This window comes from Physella acuta, unplaced genomic scaffold, assembly GCF_028476545.2.
Source record: "Physella acuta isolate Inbredline_101_S28 unplaced genomic scaffold, ASM2847654v3 ptg000243l, whole genome shotgun sequence".
NCBI lineage: Eukaryota > Metazoa > Mollusca > Gastropoda > Physidae > Physella > Physella acuta.
Genome location: NW_026731762.1, coordinates 426,565 through 444,031, shown reverse-complemented (window position 1 = coordinate 444,031; position 17,467 = coordinate 426,565). Strand labels below are relative to the sequence as shown.

The 17,467-nt window shown below is 32.4% G+C and overlaps 2 protein-coding genes across 3 annotated transcripts; one reads left to right on the top strand and one right to left on the bottom strand.

Annotated features, from left to right (window-relative positions):
• Positions 1–396: 396 nt before the first annotated feature.
• LOC131938442 (tuftelin-interacting protein 11) lies at positions 397–10,655 on the top strand. Of its 2 annotated transcripts, XM_059296474.1 has the most exons (16): positions 397–497; positions 3,539–3,722; positions 4,005–4,174; positions 4,541–4,638; positions 4,948–5,005; positions 5,280–5,495; positions 5,824–5,968; positions 6,320–6,608; positions 7,152–7,299; positions 7,595–7,794; positions 8,281–8,477; positions 8,841–9,059; positions 9,200–9,406; positions 9,805–9,959; positions 10,141–10,212; positions 10,376–10,655. In XM_059296474.1, the coding sequence occupies exons 2-16, from the start codon at positions 3,611–3,613 to the stop codon at positions 10,550–10,552; spliced, it is 2,463 nt and encodes an 820-aa protein (XP_059152457.1). In that variant the 5' UTR covers positions 397–497; positions 3,539–3,610; the 3' UTR covers positions 10,553–10,655. The 2 variants fall into 2 exon arrangements, with proteins under 2 accessions (XP_059152457.1, XP_059152458.1); XM_059296475.1 differs by lacking the exons at positions 397–497; positions 3,539–3,722 and having other exon boundaries at positions 4,039–4,174; positions 4,948–4,979.
• Positions 10,656–10,921: 266 nt separating this feature from the next.
• On the bottom strand, positions 10,922–16,353 carry LOC131938395 (ras-related protein Rab-21). The gene is made up of 6 exons (XM_059296399.1): positions 16,013–16,353; positions 14,271–14,330; positions 14,045–14,152; positions 13,586–13,704; positions 13,303–13,391; positions 10,922–13,107 (listed from the first exon to the last, which is right to left on the bottom strand). Exons 1-6 carry the CDS (start codon positions 16,157–16,159, stop codon positions 12,983–12,985), a joined length of 648 nt encoding a protein of 215 aa, XP_059152382.1. The 5' UTR covers positions 16,160–16,353; the 3' UTR covers positions 10,922–12,982.
• Positions 16,354–17,467: the final 1,114 nt, after the last annotated feature.

Sequence of the window (17,467 nt, the reverse complement as noted above, 5' to 3'; positions counted from 1 at the left end):
TGAGGGGGGGGGGGGGGGGGGTAAAAATTGGAACCCCCCCTTGAGACGATCCTGGCTACGCCACTGCCCCCCCCCCCGTCCCGTCCCCCCCCCTTCCCCCCTACGAGCGTGACGTCATTTATGGACGACCCTTAACCCCATGACAATGACCATCTATTTTCAGCAATCAAGAAAAAGTTTGAATTATAAGAATATAAAATCCCCGGTGCTGTATTTAAGGACAGATTATTTCCTCAAGTATTACTATATAGATCTAGATCTAGATTAGAGGGCGATAATTATATTTTAAAAAAAAATCGGTTTAAAAATAAATAATGTGTTGCCAGATCAGTTTACTTTGTTTCGTTTAGGACCATAACTTTCAGATCAAGCTTTTTATTATTTACAAAAATAAAATGGCAGCCCCCATTCAATCGTAGTACATTCATAGTATTATACTATTTATTTAACATTACAATACATAGATTCTACATAGGTTACAAATTACAAGCCTAAGAGTAAGTATTTAGAGAATCTACTCATCCCTTATCGATAAAGTGTAGAATCTACATAGCCTAATCCAGATCTAGATATTTAGTACTAGACATCTAGATCTAGAATCTAGTCTAGACTCTAGAGTGACTGAGCTAGAGCCTGCTGCTAGGCAGCTAGAGAGAGTCAATCTACTAACTATCAATCTAGTAATCTAGTAGACTAGATCTAGAAAGAATCTAGTAACTAGTACTTAGATCTAGATCTACTTGCAACTTGGACTTTTATACTTTTTGCTTCAATTCAAATCTTGAAATCAGAGCCAAGCAAATCAGCCAAATGAGGTGTTTTTGAGGTTATAGATCTAGAATCTAGATCTAGAATATTCTTTTAGTTTTAGGTACGTAAAAAAATCGGCCGAGGCTAGTAATGTGTAAAAAAAGGTGACTCATTAAATTTTAGTAGATCTAGAATCTAGATCTAATTAATAGGCCGATGCTAGCCAGAAAAAGATATGCATGCGCAATGGGGAGGGTAATCTATCGTTTTGGGTATGTAAAATCGCCCGCGACTAGTAATGTGAAAAACAGGTGACTTCTTAAATTTTAATAATTATTTCACATTTTTAGGAGGATTTATGTTTTGAAAAATACAAAATTGTTTCCTTGTTTCATTAATAAATGAAGACTGGCGATGTTTTCATCAGATGCAACTATGCTCATTTACTATAGCAGCCATCTTGTTTAAGCTTTATTTTGTTAAACTTATAACGGGAGATTCAGGGGAAACCACTCTATTTTACAAAAGACTGCTGTTTATATAGCAATTCTTGTTCGCAAACACTGCTGTTTAAAATTAATTTCTGGCCTTTGTTGATATATATTTAGCCATTGATTTTGGTTTATTATTCAGTTATCTATAATATTTGACAAAAATATTTCACAATATACTTCTATTAAAGCCTTGACAATAAGGTAACTTTTTCGTACATTACTAATCGCGGACGATTTTACGTACCTAAAGCGATAGATTACCGGGAAGATTTATGTGATTATGTGGTAATCATGGTAACCATTTTAGGTACGTGTAAAACATGCCGAGACTAGTTGTAACAGTCAAATGTAAGGTGAATGCATGTTTCGAGTATGTTTCATAAAAAGTCTATATAAACCTAAAATATAGGGTGGGTGTGCGCATGCGCTAAAAAAGGAAGCAAGGGGGCAGAGAGCGGAAAGAAAATGGCGATGTTTTGGCAGTGAAGTCGTTGTATCATTGTATCAATGAATCAATAAAATCATGAAAATTTTCTGAACGTGGGTTGTTTAATGTTATAAATCAGACTATAATATGTAATAACAAAGGAGGAGAGAGGAGAGCGGTTGGTATTTGTTTTTTTGAGTTCGTGCCATGATTGGCAGCAGAAAAGGACTTGACACTAGTAATGTGAAAAAAAGGTGACTCATTACATTTATTTTATTATTTCAAACGAGCCGACCAGCGGCATATCATACGCTGCTATTTAGTTGTTTTATTTTCTACTTTTCAGTAATTCATAATTTGTGAATTCGACAGTACCAATGCTGCCACTGAAAATATTTGCTTTAAAACACTATCAGTAGGTCGTTAAGAATGATACTACCCCCACCCTCCTTTCCCCAAACCCCTACCCTACCCCCCCCCCCCCCCCTCGTGAAAGCAGCCTCCTCTTAGTTACCTCCCCTAAGTTTAAAATCGTTTCAAACTAAATTATCTGCCCCTAAAGCCGTCACTAAACCCGGCTCTATGATTGTAAACATTTAGCGTGAACCACAGCTCACCAGACCATGTAGGGGTGGGGTGGTAGGGAGCACGCTTCCTGTTTTTTTTCTAGTGTCTCCAAGAAGAGAATTATATATATATAGATTTGTATGAGGATTTACGTTTTGAAAGTTACCAAAATGTTTCTAAGTTTCATTAATGTACCTGTTTTTAAATAATTGAATTAAAACTTTTCAGTAAAAAATAAAGACTGGCGATGTTTTCAACAGATGCAACAAAGCTGATTTTTTAGCAGCCATCTTGTTTAAGTTTTTTTTTTTTGGTAAAATTATAGTTAGAGGTTCAGGGGAAACCACTCTAACTTACAAATGGCCGCTGTTTATATAGTAAATCTAGCTCGCAAACACTACTGTTTAAAGTTAATTTCTGGCCTATATTGATACATTTAGCCATTGATTTTGGTTTATTATTCAATTATCTATAATATTGGACACAAATATATAGCAATATACTTCTATTAAAGCCTTAACAATGAGGCAACTTTTTTGCACATTACTAGCCTCTGCCGATTTTACGCACCTAATACGATAGATTACCATGAGATGAATAACTAACAAATAAAAAATAAAAATAATTAGGGCCTAAAAATAATTTTATTAGTGATAGGTAGGCCAAGTATAGACTCTCCTTCTACTTTTTATTTAGTATTTAGATGTAGACTCTCGATCTTGTATCATAAAAGTAAATTAATAATTATTAGGCCTAGGCCAAATTATTTAAATTAGCCTAAGGCAAGGACAACACCAAGTTGAGAATCCTTCCACTGCCATTGTTGATTGTTGCTGTCATTTTTGACAATATTGACATGGATAAAACATGGTGGTTTTTTTTTAAGATTTTGCCATCAAAGCAGCCATAAAAAAATAAATAAAATTTAGAAATTTAGGTTAAAATTAGGCCTAAATATTCATTGTGTGATGCAAAGTCCATAGTAAAAAATTTTTACTGGGCAGTGACTGGTAAAAAGCACCCCCAATCTTTCCAAACCTTTGTATAAATGAAGGGGGTGCAAAATGGATAGTTCACATTGTGCACCAGAATGTTTCTCTACGCCTCTGATACTTGACTCGCCAGAATCTTGATTCTTGAACCTAGATCTTAGAGAGAAAATCTAGCTCTAGAACTAACTACTACTAGTAGATTTTTTCAGCAGTGGCAGAGGATCAAAGATATAGATTTTAATAATATTTTAATAATACTTTATTAATAAGAATATATGCCTAATCAACTTATTAAATATTCCATCAAGATTGGAGTCACTTCAATTTGAGCTTTACACCCATTTATCAAGTCACGAATTAGAATCTAATAACAAAACAAGATGTCGTCCCCTGAAGTTGAACGTTTTGAAATGTCAGATTTTGACTACAACCAAATATTTGACCCTACAAGTGCCAGTCGGAGACGTCAGACTAAAAATCAAGCCACTTATGGTAATGTTATATTATTTTATGTTTAAAAATAAGGGGCTATAGAATAATCACATTACATCTTAAAAACTAGTAGCTTTTTCTGTTTATATATTTTACCATAAATGTAGTTGGCAATTTAGCAAGACACACAACCCCTTTTAGTATATAAAAAAACAGGTAAAATCCCCTACCTTTTAAGAGCTTCAGGTATTGAAAGTGTCAGTTTTAGAGTAGACATAATGATAAATATAGCTAAAACATTCTTTTATCTCTTTCTTTACTAACTTTTATGATTTCCTCCAGGTATTTGGGCCACCAATGAAAGTGATGAAAGTGACTCAGAGACACCTGGGCTAGGGGGAGGTGGTCACAAAAAGAAAGCTCAGAGTAAAGGTGTCGCAGGGGGAATAAGTTTTATTAGTGGGGGATATAAAGAAGAGGAAGAGAAGCAAAATAAATCTTCAAAAGAGCTTGTGAGTAATAGTTCTTACCAATAAATTAAGGTTTTAAAACTATTTAAAAAAACACAAATAAAAAACAAACATTTGAAGGTCTGAAACATAAAACACATTTTTTTTTAATATTGTAATGATCAACTTTGGACAAATAAAAACTGGTGCTGACAATACAATTTCCTTCGTTTAAGTAATAGAAACAGGCATACATGACTGGCTGGCAACAATTTTTTGATAAATAAATCAATGTTTCTAAATCCAGAATTCACAACCAGTTTATAAACAGCTGTTCACACATGACATGGTTACTAGTCTTTTACTCAAAAAAATTGAGTTGAAATTAAATATTGTGTGTACATTGCATGCATATTGATGTTGTTGAAGGTTGAGGAATCCTGGATCAAGAAAAAGAAAGGTTCTGGTATGGAAGCTCCTAGCCCTATGCCTCGTTATGTCAAGGGACACCAGAGGGACATGGAAAAGTGAGTGTAATTTGCTAGTCTACATCAGCACTTTTGTCCTTCATGTAATTACTGATATAACCCAATGGCTTTTATTAACTTATGAAAATAATAGAAAATTTGAACATAATTTAAATTTAAAGGCTATAATGCTTCCTTTTTTAGTGACAAAAATATTTACTTAATACAAAATTTTTGAATTATAGTATACTAGATATTGATCATTATAAGTGGATCTTCGTTATCCTCATTTGCTTATCAGCATTTTTTTAAATATTGGCAATTGTGTATGAGGTTACTAATGATCCAATTTGTTGTTCCCTTCAACAGAGAATTCGGAGCCTGGGAAAAATATACAAAAGGTATTGGGCAGAAATTGCTGCTAAAGGTAATATGATAGCTGTTACATAGGGGGAGTCTATAAATTAACATTACATCTTCTAAAAAGAAACATTCATTGTGAACTAACTACATATATTATTTAGTACATCAAGTAATATTTTAGGCTGTAGCCATGAAACAGGTTATTATTGATAATTTATATTTTCATTTGATGAGATGAGTGTCTTTTTAGTACTTTATCTGCAATACTAGAAACAAGAACATGAAGTTTGACAAAAAAAATGAAATGAAAGTAAAAGTTGTCTATCTTTTATCTCTAGTTTGGCTACAAACCTGGAGAAGGTCTAGGCAAGTCTGGTCAGGGTATAACAACTCCTGTTGAAGCTGTCAAGCGTAAAGGTAGAGGAGCCGTAGGTATTAATGGGCCTGAGAGATCAGAGAGGTCTCTGCAAGATTTTCCTGTAAAAGATGAAGAGGAGGAGGAAGAAAAAGAGTTCCAGAAACAGCTCTCTCAGTGGAAGAAACAACCACTAGAGGTAAATCAGTTATTAAAATAACGAGGAGAACTTAATGCATGTTTATATATTTTAAATGATTGTTATTGTAGAAACAAAATATAGATGTTAATGAAATAGAGTAACAAAATTGTTAATGTATTTTTGAATTCATGAGTTTTAATTGCTGAAGTAATTCATATATTTAAAGTGATATTATGAGTTTTCAGTTAAGTAAAATCTGAATCCTTAAAATGCCCTTTTAATCAAACATGTTATAGCTTTGCTTAAATTATTTCAACAGTTTGGTCTGTTTTACATAAGGTAAAGTAGTTAATTTTTAGTGCAACTTGTTGCCTATATTCTCCAGGGAAAGAAACAGAAGCCCAAATATGTTTACAAAACTGCCCAGGAAGTTCTTGAGACTGGAGGAAAGCGACGTAAGCCAATCACAGGGATGGGGCCAAAGGTCAAAGTTATAGATATGACAGGTCGTGAGCAAAGAGTTTTATCAGGTACTTTTTGTTACAGCAATCGCTTCCCTTATTTAGTTCAATTTTTTATATCTCGGGTTTGGTTTACTTTACTTTTCTAAATATTGAATTATACTGATTTTTTTCTGTTTACCCCAACAGTGGTTGAAAAGTTATTTATATTGTTTCTTGTGTTCTATTTCTTTTAATAAATTTTTGTTAGTCTTATATTTTTATTTAAAATATTGATAATTTGTTAAGTTAGTTTTTTTATTTTCAACTTATTTTCTTATTAAATTACTTTTTCCTTAAGCTATTGAGTTTTTATTTTCCCAATTTATTTATCGTTGCATTTTGTCAGTTGTTGTTACTTATAATAAACTTTGTGATCAGGTTATCATGCCATCGGCAAAAGTCACGATAAACCAGATGAGGCTGAAGAACTTGTGGAGCAGGAGCCTGTGGTCAAGGAGAGAGCCTTCAGCATGCCAGAACTGATGCACAACATCAACATACTGGTGGAGATGGCAGAAGATGACATCATACACAACGACAGAAGACTGAAGTATGACCGCGACCAAATTGTGAATCTGCAGCATGAGAAAGATCGTCTGGAAACAGTTGTGAGTCAGGAAGAGCAGCAGCTTAAAAGACTGCAGACTGTCATGGATTTGGTCATTAGGTGAGTTTTAAAACAAATTTTTAAACTTAAAGCCAAATTTTTTGCTGGTATTTGCTGCCATTCTCTAATAGAAAACCCCAATTGGTAATATTCAAAGATTGTTTTTGGTGAGATAATGAGGGTAAAAGCTTTTGGGTAAAATACTCAGGTTTGTCTGTAGGACTTCACCCATATTTGATAGGTACCTGACTTTATATCTAAGCTGAAGAAAGGCAGCAAGGCCTATTGTTACATGTCATTATCACAGAAACAGATGAACTCTACTTTTTTTACCATAAGTTGCTAGGTCTTAGTGGTCAGTGTGGTTGCCTTGTAGTTTGTTCTTGGTTGGACAAAGGCTATGGAAGCAAATCCAATAAGAAAAGCAGGCTGAAATCTGAGTCAACGGCCTATATGGCGCATAACCAGTTGACATGTACTACTTAATTGTGTTGGAGGGAATCTCTTCCAACACTAAATTAAGTAAGAAGAAGAAGAAGTTAAGTCTTTAAGTTTACTTTTGACTGGCTACACTTCACTTAATTTAATTGCTCAATTTTTAAGCTGTGAGAATAGAACCAAGCCAGAATGCCCTGACCCTCTTACACTGGACTCATGTGCAGAAATCTTCAAAATGTTGCAGCAAGATTATTACGAAGAGTACAAGATCTATGACTTGCCATCATTAGCAATTGCCCTCATATTTCCTCTTGTGAGTATAAGGATAGGCAATAAATAGGAAAGCCATATCATATGTTTCAAAAAAAAACTTTGCTGTAATCATTTAGGAAAAAAAACTTTGTATAAAACTTTTAAAAAATGAGATCTTAATTAATGAATGGTTATTTACATAATGCATATTGAAAACATGTATTATTTCGAGTTCATTTGAATAATAAATTCATTAATGATACTTTTCCATGCCAAAATACTACCAGTAAATAAAAAACGACTATGAAATGTAATTTTTCTCATGAATCTTAGAATACCCCATCTCTGGTTTTCAGATGAAAAGTTTTTTTGCTTGTTGGTTGCCCTTGAGAGATCCCCAGTATGGGCTTATGACAGTCATAGAATGGCAGCTACTGCTTGGGGCAGATGAAAGTGCAATGGTCAGCAGAGATAGAGGACAAGAGCAGACAAGCATGGATGTCTACCAGAAGCTGATCTGGGATGTGTGGCTACCCCCTGTTAGAGCTACTATATTGTAAGTTGCTTTTATCAGATTTGTCCTTACAGTTTATGCTGTTATTCTTCATCACATTGTAAAGAATTAGGCCTTTGCAATGTTGGCTGGTTTAGTTATAAATACGTATCATTGTACCTCCAAATGTTTAATATTAATATTATTATAAGTTTATTGACTGGACTATACAAAATTGTAACACAGAATTCTCATGTTGGCATCATTTGGGATCATAGTTAGGCAACGATTTAGCAAAATTAAATTTTCTCAGATACTTCCTGCCAGCATTGATTAAGTACCCTTAATAAAACTTGTTACTCCTCTGTTTTGTATGCGGCCGATCTAATTAATGGGTTTTAAAAAGTATAAGAGTTTAAATATTAAAAGTTCCCATTTCGAACCTAACAGTCCACAGGGGAAGTGAAGTACAGATCATCTGTTTTTGTTACCAACACATTATTTGCTGTGTATAAATTATGTTGTTTTATTTTGAAATCTCTGTCTCAGGAAATGGAATGTTCGTGAAACAGATGCAATGATTTCATTGCTTGAAGCATGGAAGCAGGCCCTCCCCCCTTGGATACTGGAGAACATCCTTGACCAGCTTGTTCTGCCCAGACTCCTCCAGGAGGTTGAAAACTGGAACCCCCTGACAGACACCACACCCATACACTGCTGGCTTCACCCCTGGCTACCACTCATGGGTTCGTTGGCTTTCTCATTGCTCAACTACATTTGATATCTTTGTTGTCAAAGAATAGAACATAGATTTTAAGCTCACTCTTGTGACAACAATTATTTACAAACTCAGGCAGATACATTTCTTTTGTGTCACACCCAATGTAATTTTTTTAAATGGGAAAAATCTCTAAAAACATAATTTGCACATTTTTTTATTCAACAGAGTTATCACTATTTACTATTGTACAAAGCCATTTTATATGCAATTTTAAATGTTTTATTTAAAAAATTGCTTTGTAGAAGTCAAATGTTAATAAAAGATTTTATTTCAGTTTAGTTTTATTATACATTTAAAAAATTCTTTATTAAATAAATTAATTTTCCAGGCGAGAAGCTAGAGCCCCTCTATGCTCCCATTCGACACAAGATAGCTAACGCTTTGATCAACTGGCATCCTTCTGATGGTTCAGCAAAGATTATTTTAGAACCCTGGTTTGGAGTTTTTCGTCCTGGTCATATGAGTGCTTTCCTGGTCAAAAACATACTTCCCAAGTTAGAGTTAGAAATTCAAGGGTTGACTATAAACCCACACCAGCAGTTTTTAGGTAAATAAATGTTTAATATGGCTGTTAAGCTGTTGTAAAATAAGTGGTTAATTATTATGCATGATTTATTTTTTAATTTTTAAAATACTATCTTTGTATTCAAAGGGTTGAAATAATATTTTTGTGCCTTTTTTAAACAGATCCATGGAGGTGGGTTATGTCATGGAAAGACATGATGCCTATGCAGTCCATGGTTAATATGCTAGAAAAAACATTTTTCCCAAAGTGGCATCAGGTGCTGATTGCCTGGTTGTCAAACATGCCCAACTATCAGGATATTACCAAGTGGTATCTTGGGTGGAAATCCCAGTTTCCAGAAAACTTGATAGGACATCCTTTAATTAAAGGTGATTGGTATTGTTTTTTTAAAATATACATATAGTACAGTAAATGGAAAGATACTGCGCACAAAAAAGTGTGCAATGACTTTTTTGTCTTCTAAAGTTAGCATTGTAGTATAAGAAAACATATTTCCTCGAAATATAACAAAACAAAGTGTATTAGTTTAATTAGTTTGTATTTGCGCTTTTTTCTGTTTGTACATGTTTGTACAGTATTCTATTGCACAGTTTTCCAATTGCACAATTTTTTCTGGGAACCATATTGTACATAAGGAATTTAATATAGGTTTTAAAATGTAGCTAATATGAAACAAACTGAACTAACTATAAATATTGAATAATTTAATCTATGCATTATGTACATCTATTATAATCTTTTAGCCATGTTTTTATTTGTAATTCAGAACAGTTCAACAAAGCTCTAGAGATCATGAACAGAGCTGTCTCTGGCACTTTTGTGCCTGGCATCAAAGAAAACATGGCTTATTTCACACATGCTGAAAGAAGGATCATGGACTCTAAAGCAGCACCAGTGATGGATTCTAGGGTTGAAAATGAGGTTTGTGTACATAAGGTGTGACCAGATAATTTTATTCAACAATTTAGGCAGTTAACTAAAATACCAGTATGTGTGCTAGAAAGTGTTACTCTGCTGGTCTGTTGTGTTAATATTGTCACATTCTTAGCCTGAGTTATTTTGTTTTAAACTTATGTACATAATTTGTTTACATTTGTCTCAGACCCCAGTGGTAAAGGTTGCAGGAGCTAGTGGAACTGTACCCACAACTTTCAAAGATCTTGTTGAAAGAAGGGTAAGTAAACAAGTTATATGAATTCACCAGATTAAAATTAATGCATTTCATTTTAATTTTTAAAAAATGGTTACAATTTATTCCTAACAACTATGCTAATTTTAAAATGTGTGTGTTAGTGATCTTGATATGCCCATATTAAAATCGTATTTTACACTTATAGGCTGAGCAAGAAGATTTGTTGTATATACCCATGTCTGGGAAAACACAGGAGGGCAAGCAGGTCTACAGATTTGGTAAAGCATCTATTTACTACGACCACAACGTTGTCTTTATGCTAGATGCTAACGGTCGATGGCTACCCACCTCACTCAACACTTTAGTGGCTGCTGGAAAATAAAAACTATGAAATTTTCTTTTACATGTTTGTACATATTATCAAATGTAAATAACAATCAGATCCTGTAAATGAATCTTTGTAAATTGAAATGCAATTTGTTTGTTAAGTCTAAAATTATTTAATTATGTAAATAAATCATTTTTTTAAAAACAGTCTTTTTGTTTTTTAATTTAAGTAAAAAGGATGGTGTAGCTCAATAATATTTAGGTCAAATACAATGCTGCAAAAGATTTCTACAATTTAAGTTTAACAAATGTTGACAATTTGAAAAAAATGGTTTCCTCATGGCAACAATGCTTGTTTAGTCTGACCATGTCATATTACTTCCCCCCAGCCCCTGACTTGGTAAAGAAATAAACAATACAAATGAATTCTTATAATTTTATTCGAGATGAAATAATTTATAAATAAGATGAACAACTTCTGTATCATGTACACAACAGTATTCCTCGAAGTCAAATGTGATTTTTAAAGAAAAATGAATAAGGCGTTTTGGTCTATGAATAACATCTGTCATCAATTCAAACACATGTAGGCCTATGTGTACATTTAAGTTGGTAAATATTTCAAATACCTTTACACTTATGGCCAGTAACACATCTAGATGGATAGCCAATAACTAATTGGGGTTCTTCTTGTTCGTTAAAATTTGACATCTTTTTACCAACTAGCAGGTCAGCACAAAAAAAGTTCTGTATAGCATGCGCATTACATATTTAATTAAATGTAGGAAAAATTTATTCTAATAAATAATCACAATTCACTAATAAAAAACATTTAAAACAGGAGGGAATTATTTTTCATCTGTCTATATTGCAAATACATTTAAACAAAACTTTAAAAAACACAAAATTAAAAGATGAAAAGAAAAAAAAAATGAAAATGGAGTGGTTGTTTATTTTGTTGAAAGACAAGATGAATCTCATAAAAAAAAGTAGTTACTAGATATTTTGGGAGAGTTGGGTTTTCACTGAATGTTTTGCTTATGAGTGGTGTACTGTAAATGTAATGTGTGAAAAAACATGTAGAACTTGAGATGTGTAAACAGCATCATTACAAACAGAACAGGTTCAGATGAATTCATAATCATTGCAAAAATATATATTATGAACATACACTGACACAAGTGGTAAGATAGCTGTACATACAACATTAAGGATAACCATTAAAAGAGATACAATCTTACTGAAACAGACGCCTGTTTATTTTACACTTTTACTACAAAAAACATGTCATAATATGTTTGTAGATGTACCACATATTATGAACAAAACAAATATTTTATACAATTATTATACTTAGGCTGAGTTTGTATTTAAGAATCATTATAACATACTTAATGGACTTCAATCATACTTGATGTATTCAAAGAGTAAATTATACAGTAGGTCAGTTTTTTCATAACTGGTTAAAAAGAGAATATGCTAAATAACTTACATCATATACTGAGTAGTAAAGTATCCTAATTATATTTCTGTTTTACAGTGACATTGGAAACAACTAGATTTTTATAATATCTTATGTTTAGAAGCTTTGTTCCATCTTCTAAATAGCAAATAACTTTTACAAATGTAAACACAATGACCAAAAGAGCCAATTATAGGAACATTTTATTGGCAACCTTTTACCGTATCTGCTTTTTACATTGGTGATTCATAAAATAATACGACAAACAAATGTGTACTTGAATTATAATTTAGATTCATAATGAAAATATCTAACAATGTAAGACGAAGTTAAGCTTTCTAGAATACAGAATTTAAAAAGGCTTTTCTTAGCTGCAAAATATAACAACACTGAGTCTAATAGTAAAAGTATATAAAAACCAGCGACAATCACTCACATAAAAAAAAGCTTACAACACACTTATAATTCACATCACCATCAACACAATATCATCATACAGCTTGAAAAATTAAATGCTTAATAAATTGGTGTTGTATCATCTGTTTTGGTAGATTAAGTTTAGTAGTTTGGGTTAAATACTGAGCATGGCCTTCTGACAATTCAAAGCATTTTTCAAACAGATGTAACTAAATAGATAAATGATTTTTAAAAAAATTCTGGCCGAATTTAATATTACACAGGATCTGCAAAATCCTTACATAATGTATTGACACCTTATATACCTAAATCTAAAAGCTTTATAAAGCGACTATTGGTAAAAAAAAAAAACCAACCAAACAACAGGAATGTCAGTAGCTGACATGCTAGTTTTTCTCATTCTAGATTTTAAAAATACCAAATCAAAAAGTAAAGTAAACAACAATAGCTTATTACATCCTAATATTTAAAGAGGATGAACAATTATTAATGTTGCTCACTCAAAGTTTACACACATGAAAATTACAAGAGAACCATATCACATAACCTCTTTAGCTCTAGTATTACATAGCATCAGTTGGAATATTTAAGGCAAGAAAGTGTGTGTTAGCCACAACATCCAGATTTTGGTGGTGGCTGTTCTGTTGAATCGTCTACAACTAAAACTTGATTCTTTCTAGTACTGCCCGGCCTTCCTTTCGCAACATTTTCTTCTGACTTTTCTATCATGTCTAAAATTGTAAACATAACAGGTTGATACAATGGAAATAATTGAAAAAGTGTTTTTGGTACAAACAGTTGTTGGGTTATAAAGGGCAACTTATTAACAACACAGTAATTAATACTACTAATAATACTAAAATTCTGTTTGTCATCCAACAATTATTTTTATTCCTAATAAAATGAGAAGGGGTTAGTCTGCTTACTTTTACTCAAGTCTAAAAACATCTCTTCAATGCCTCGTCCCATTTTCGCAGAGGTGTGAAAATGTTTTGCACCCACAGAAGCTGCATATCTGTGCATGAATAAAAGCAAACAAAATCCTTAAAAACAAAACTTGCAATTTTCTAAATAAATTGTAATTAAAAATTATTCTATTTCATAAGTAATTGAAATGAGTAGTTATAATCTTCAGTAATTATATTCAACATAAAGCATTTTACATTTTTTATTTTTGTCAAACTTAATTTTAAATATCTAAATACTTACGACTCTGCTTCTTCGACTGTAACATTGCGACTTTTTTCTAAATCTGTTTTGTTTCCAGCTATACATAAACAGACCTCTTGTCCAAGCATTCGTCGAAGTTCTTTAACCCAATTTTTCACCTACATTAAAGAATTATTTATTTATACAAACACATCTAAACTTCCTAAGTCAGAAGATTGATACTGGCTGAGTAGGCCAACTGTGTTGCTATTCAGTCCAATTCAAGTAATAAATATTTACAACTACATTTTAAGCAGTCCTTTTAGCTAATTTTAATGTATAAGTAATTATCAGACCCAATTAAATCTAATTAAACATAGGATTTTATTATAATTTCTGTTAAAACGAGTTAACAGTGCATATGTAACACTATAAACTTGAACTATAAAATCATATTTAAATTACTCTGAATTCATCAAGATTGACTAATTCAAGTAATTCAATTTCATAGGTACACACCTTTTGAAAAGAGTCTTCGTCTGTAATGTCATACACTAATATAGCCCCATTGCTATCTCTGTAGTAAATAGGTCCCAAGGCATGAAACCTTTCCTGACCTGCTGTGTCCTAAAGAAAGCAACAGCAAACAGTTTTATTTTATGAATTGACATGGTTATAAATAAAACGTTGCAGAAGCACAGGATCTTACAATATTCATTATTTTATCGACCAATAATAAACCTACCCAAATTGCAAGATTTACTCGTTTTCCACCAATGTTGAGTTTCTTATTTAAAAATGAAGCCTGAAAAGAAATCAATTGATAATTAATCAGGAAAATGAGAAGGCCATTGCTAGCACACTTTGCTTTAAATAGACATAAAACATAACTTTTATATTATTTCTGAATAATATATTCAACAGCTATTGTAATAAAATATTCAATACTATTGTTCCAATAATAAATAGCTTAAGCCTAATAATAACATTTTTAATAAGTAGAATTTTATTATAATAATATAGGCCTAATAATATTTGAATTTCTTAAAGTAATTAGCATCACTGTTAATCTCAGTGGACTGAAGTAATGTGTTGGAATGTCTTACATGTGACGAAAATAATTAATTTAAATGTGGCTACAGGTAAAAAAAAAAAAAGGTACTATACTAGTAGTAGTAAAATTAGGTTTAATAATTTAGTTCCATTTAGGTTATGTTTGACACAATGATAATTTGAGTTCAGCTGGGTAATGTTAAGATGATGGTTAAAATATGACCAATGTTAGATTTTCAGCACAACCAAGGAACACTATTTGGACACAGCAATAACTTTTGGTCTATATTTACACATTTAAAAAAAAGTAATTTAATGTAGTTTAAAGCTTTTATGTGGTTCTGACTTTTTTTTCTTGTGGATTTGCTAATAATTTGTTAACTTTTTTTTATTAAATAAATCCCAATAATAATTCTAAATATTCCATGATACCTAAATACCCAAAATCTAATATCAAATGATATGTGGCAGCATGACAGAGTGGAGTAAATGACTAGTAATCCCTAAGTTTCTGGTTTGAAACTGACGTCTGTCCTGGATATTTTTGTTCTTAGTGCAATTAGTGCACAGGTAAATGCTCGGATAAATATAGCTGATTCTGACTTATCAGACCTAGTGGGTCTGAATAGTGTGGACAGACAGCAGCCCCAGTTTATTTTTATTTCAGCCCATTAACATTTAACCCCCTCCCCCATTTGCTTATTATAAAACAAGCCTTAAAGCCCAACACACTTCCTTTGAGCGCGACAGCCTTCACTTAATTATTAATATGTGTTAACCACCCAGGTTACATTATAGTAATAGTGATTATAGGCTGATATGGTACAAATTTGTTTTACTACCCTAATTGTCAACATCTTTGGTAATTTTGTGAACATTCTTTGCACTGCAACTAAAAATTCTCAATTTGCATTTTGCTACCTCTTAGTTAGGAAGTGTGGCCATGCTAAAAACTTTGCATCATATGCTTCTTTTAAAGAATCTTTATTAATACCGTATGTGGATCTAGAACCAGCAGGTCCACAAGAAAAAAGTCACAACAACATTAATAAAGGTAGGCTCCTAGAAATCTTAATAGGCTATAGGTACCTAATGAATGTTTAAGTAAAGACCAAGCATAATGCTGTTTCATGGTTAAAGTAAACTGACCCTGGTCAGAATAGCATCTGTATTAGTTTTAGTTTAGTTAGGCCTAACAAGTTAGTAGGCCCTATTCTTAGGCTAACCAAATGATGATGATCAGAACTCAGTCTCATACATGAGAATCACTGATACATGCCAATACTCAGTCAATACTGCCCAATACAATATTCCGATTATTCAATACATAGAAATCTACATAGATCTAGATTAGATCTACATGCATGGGCCTAACACTTACAACAGGCCCTAAAATAATGAATTTTAACAGTTTAAACATGTTCGTGTTATTACCTGCAATGTCGTTATATGTTTATCGTTAAATTTGTTTTCACAATATCTTAATACTAAGGATGTTTTTCCAACACAACCCTCTCCAAGTAATACAACTTTAAAGTTAAAGTTACGGCCCCCTCCTGCTGCTCCTCCAACTGAGGCCATGACTAAATAAAATGTTACACAGTGACGTGTAGATCAAGATCTACCTTTGTTTAAATTACAATTTTACATTTAAAATTATGATATAACTGTATGTCTGATTATATTTACTAAGAATGTATAGATCAAGCAGTTTTTAATTTTCTATGCTTTAAAGGATTCGATGATGAGAATAAACATGACAGTGACAGTCAACAAAATAGGGGAGACTGCTCAAACTTCGACCGATTCGTTTTCGTCCGGTCCGTAGGTTCGCTTCTCTTCGTTGTAACTCGTAAGCTAATCAACATAGCGGTTTCATTTTTTCACTATTAAAAACGTTATCATTTGCTGATTGGTTCAGTATAAATAGTTAACCAATCACAAGGGAGAATATAAATGCTATATGCAAGGCTAGACACTGACCCCACTTCGTTCTGTTTGGTTTTAACTTCGACCGGGTTGCTCTAACTTCGACCAGCGGCTTGCTCTAACTTCGACCGCTATAAGCCTATATATACATTATTGTTTTATTCATATGGGAAAAGGCTTAAAATTGTAAATAGATTAGGGCATTATAATAAACAATATGCAGATCTATATTATGGTACAAATGATATTTAATTTGTAGAAAATAGAGACGCAATAATGATATTTAAACCAGCTGGAGATGGGACAGAAAGGGCAGGATGGGGACATAGATCGTTAGGTCCTTCAATAATTATGTCATCTTGTGTTGTTTTTAGTTATATTTAAGTATAATGAAAAAGAAATGCTCAGCTGATTAAATTATTTAATAAAACTATAGATAAATGTGATAGTACATGCAAAGTTATGTTTTAGGGTCAAGTTTTTCAGTCGGTCGAAGTTAGAACTATGCCAATTTCAAGTGGTTTTAACTTCGACCGATTTATTTTTCAAATTTATTTTTTACATTTTTGTTTAAATGTAAAAAATAAAAATACACACATATAGGACTGCCTTTTTTACAAACGCTTTTTTAATTTTTTAAATTTTATTGTATGAATTAATTGTAATTTGAGCATTGTGAAGCACGACACTCCTAAGACAGCAAAATCTCAATTCGTGATTTTCACGTGATAAAATTCACTGACGAGTTGTGCCTTATATTTGCCGATCAGAAGCGCAGAAACGGTTAAAAATAGACATGACCTTAAAAAAAGAAAATCCCCCACAATTCAAATATGTTACTAAATATATAATTTATTTTGTCCAATGGCAATTATTAAATTTTTAATAATTTTTTTTTCTGACCATACTAAGAAATCGGTCGAAGTTAGAACCCGGTCGAAGTTAGAGCAGTCTCCCCTA

Bases quoted from the DNA above. Each gene is read 5' to 3' on its own strand.
- LOC131938395 (XM_059296399.1), bottom strand. From the start codon at position 16,159: ATGGCCTCAGTTGGAGGAGCAGCAGGAGGGGGCCGTAACTTTAACTTT. The intron at 13,705-14,044 runs GTGTGTACCTAT...TCTTTAATGTAG, and splicing joins ACGAAGACTCTTTTCAAAAG to GTGAAAAATTGGGTTAAAGA. The intron at 13,392-13,585 runs GTAAGTATTTAG...ATTCATGCACAG, and splicing joins ACAGTCGAAGAAGCAGAGTC to ATATGCAGCTTCTGTGGGTG.
- LOC131938442 (XM_059296474.1), top strand. From the start codon at position 3,611: ATGTCGTCCCCTGAAGTTGAACGTTTTGAAATGTCAGATTTTGACTAC. The intron at 5,496-5,823 runs GTAAATCAGTTA...TATATTCTCCAG, and splicing joins GGAAGAAACAACCACTAGAG to GGAAAGAAACAGAAGCCCAA. The intron at 6,609-7,151 runs GTGAGTTTTAAA...TCAATTTTTAAG, and splicing joins GTCATGGATTTGGTCATTAG to CTGTGAGAATAGAACCAAGC.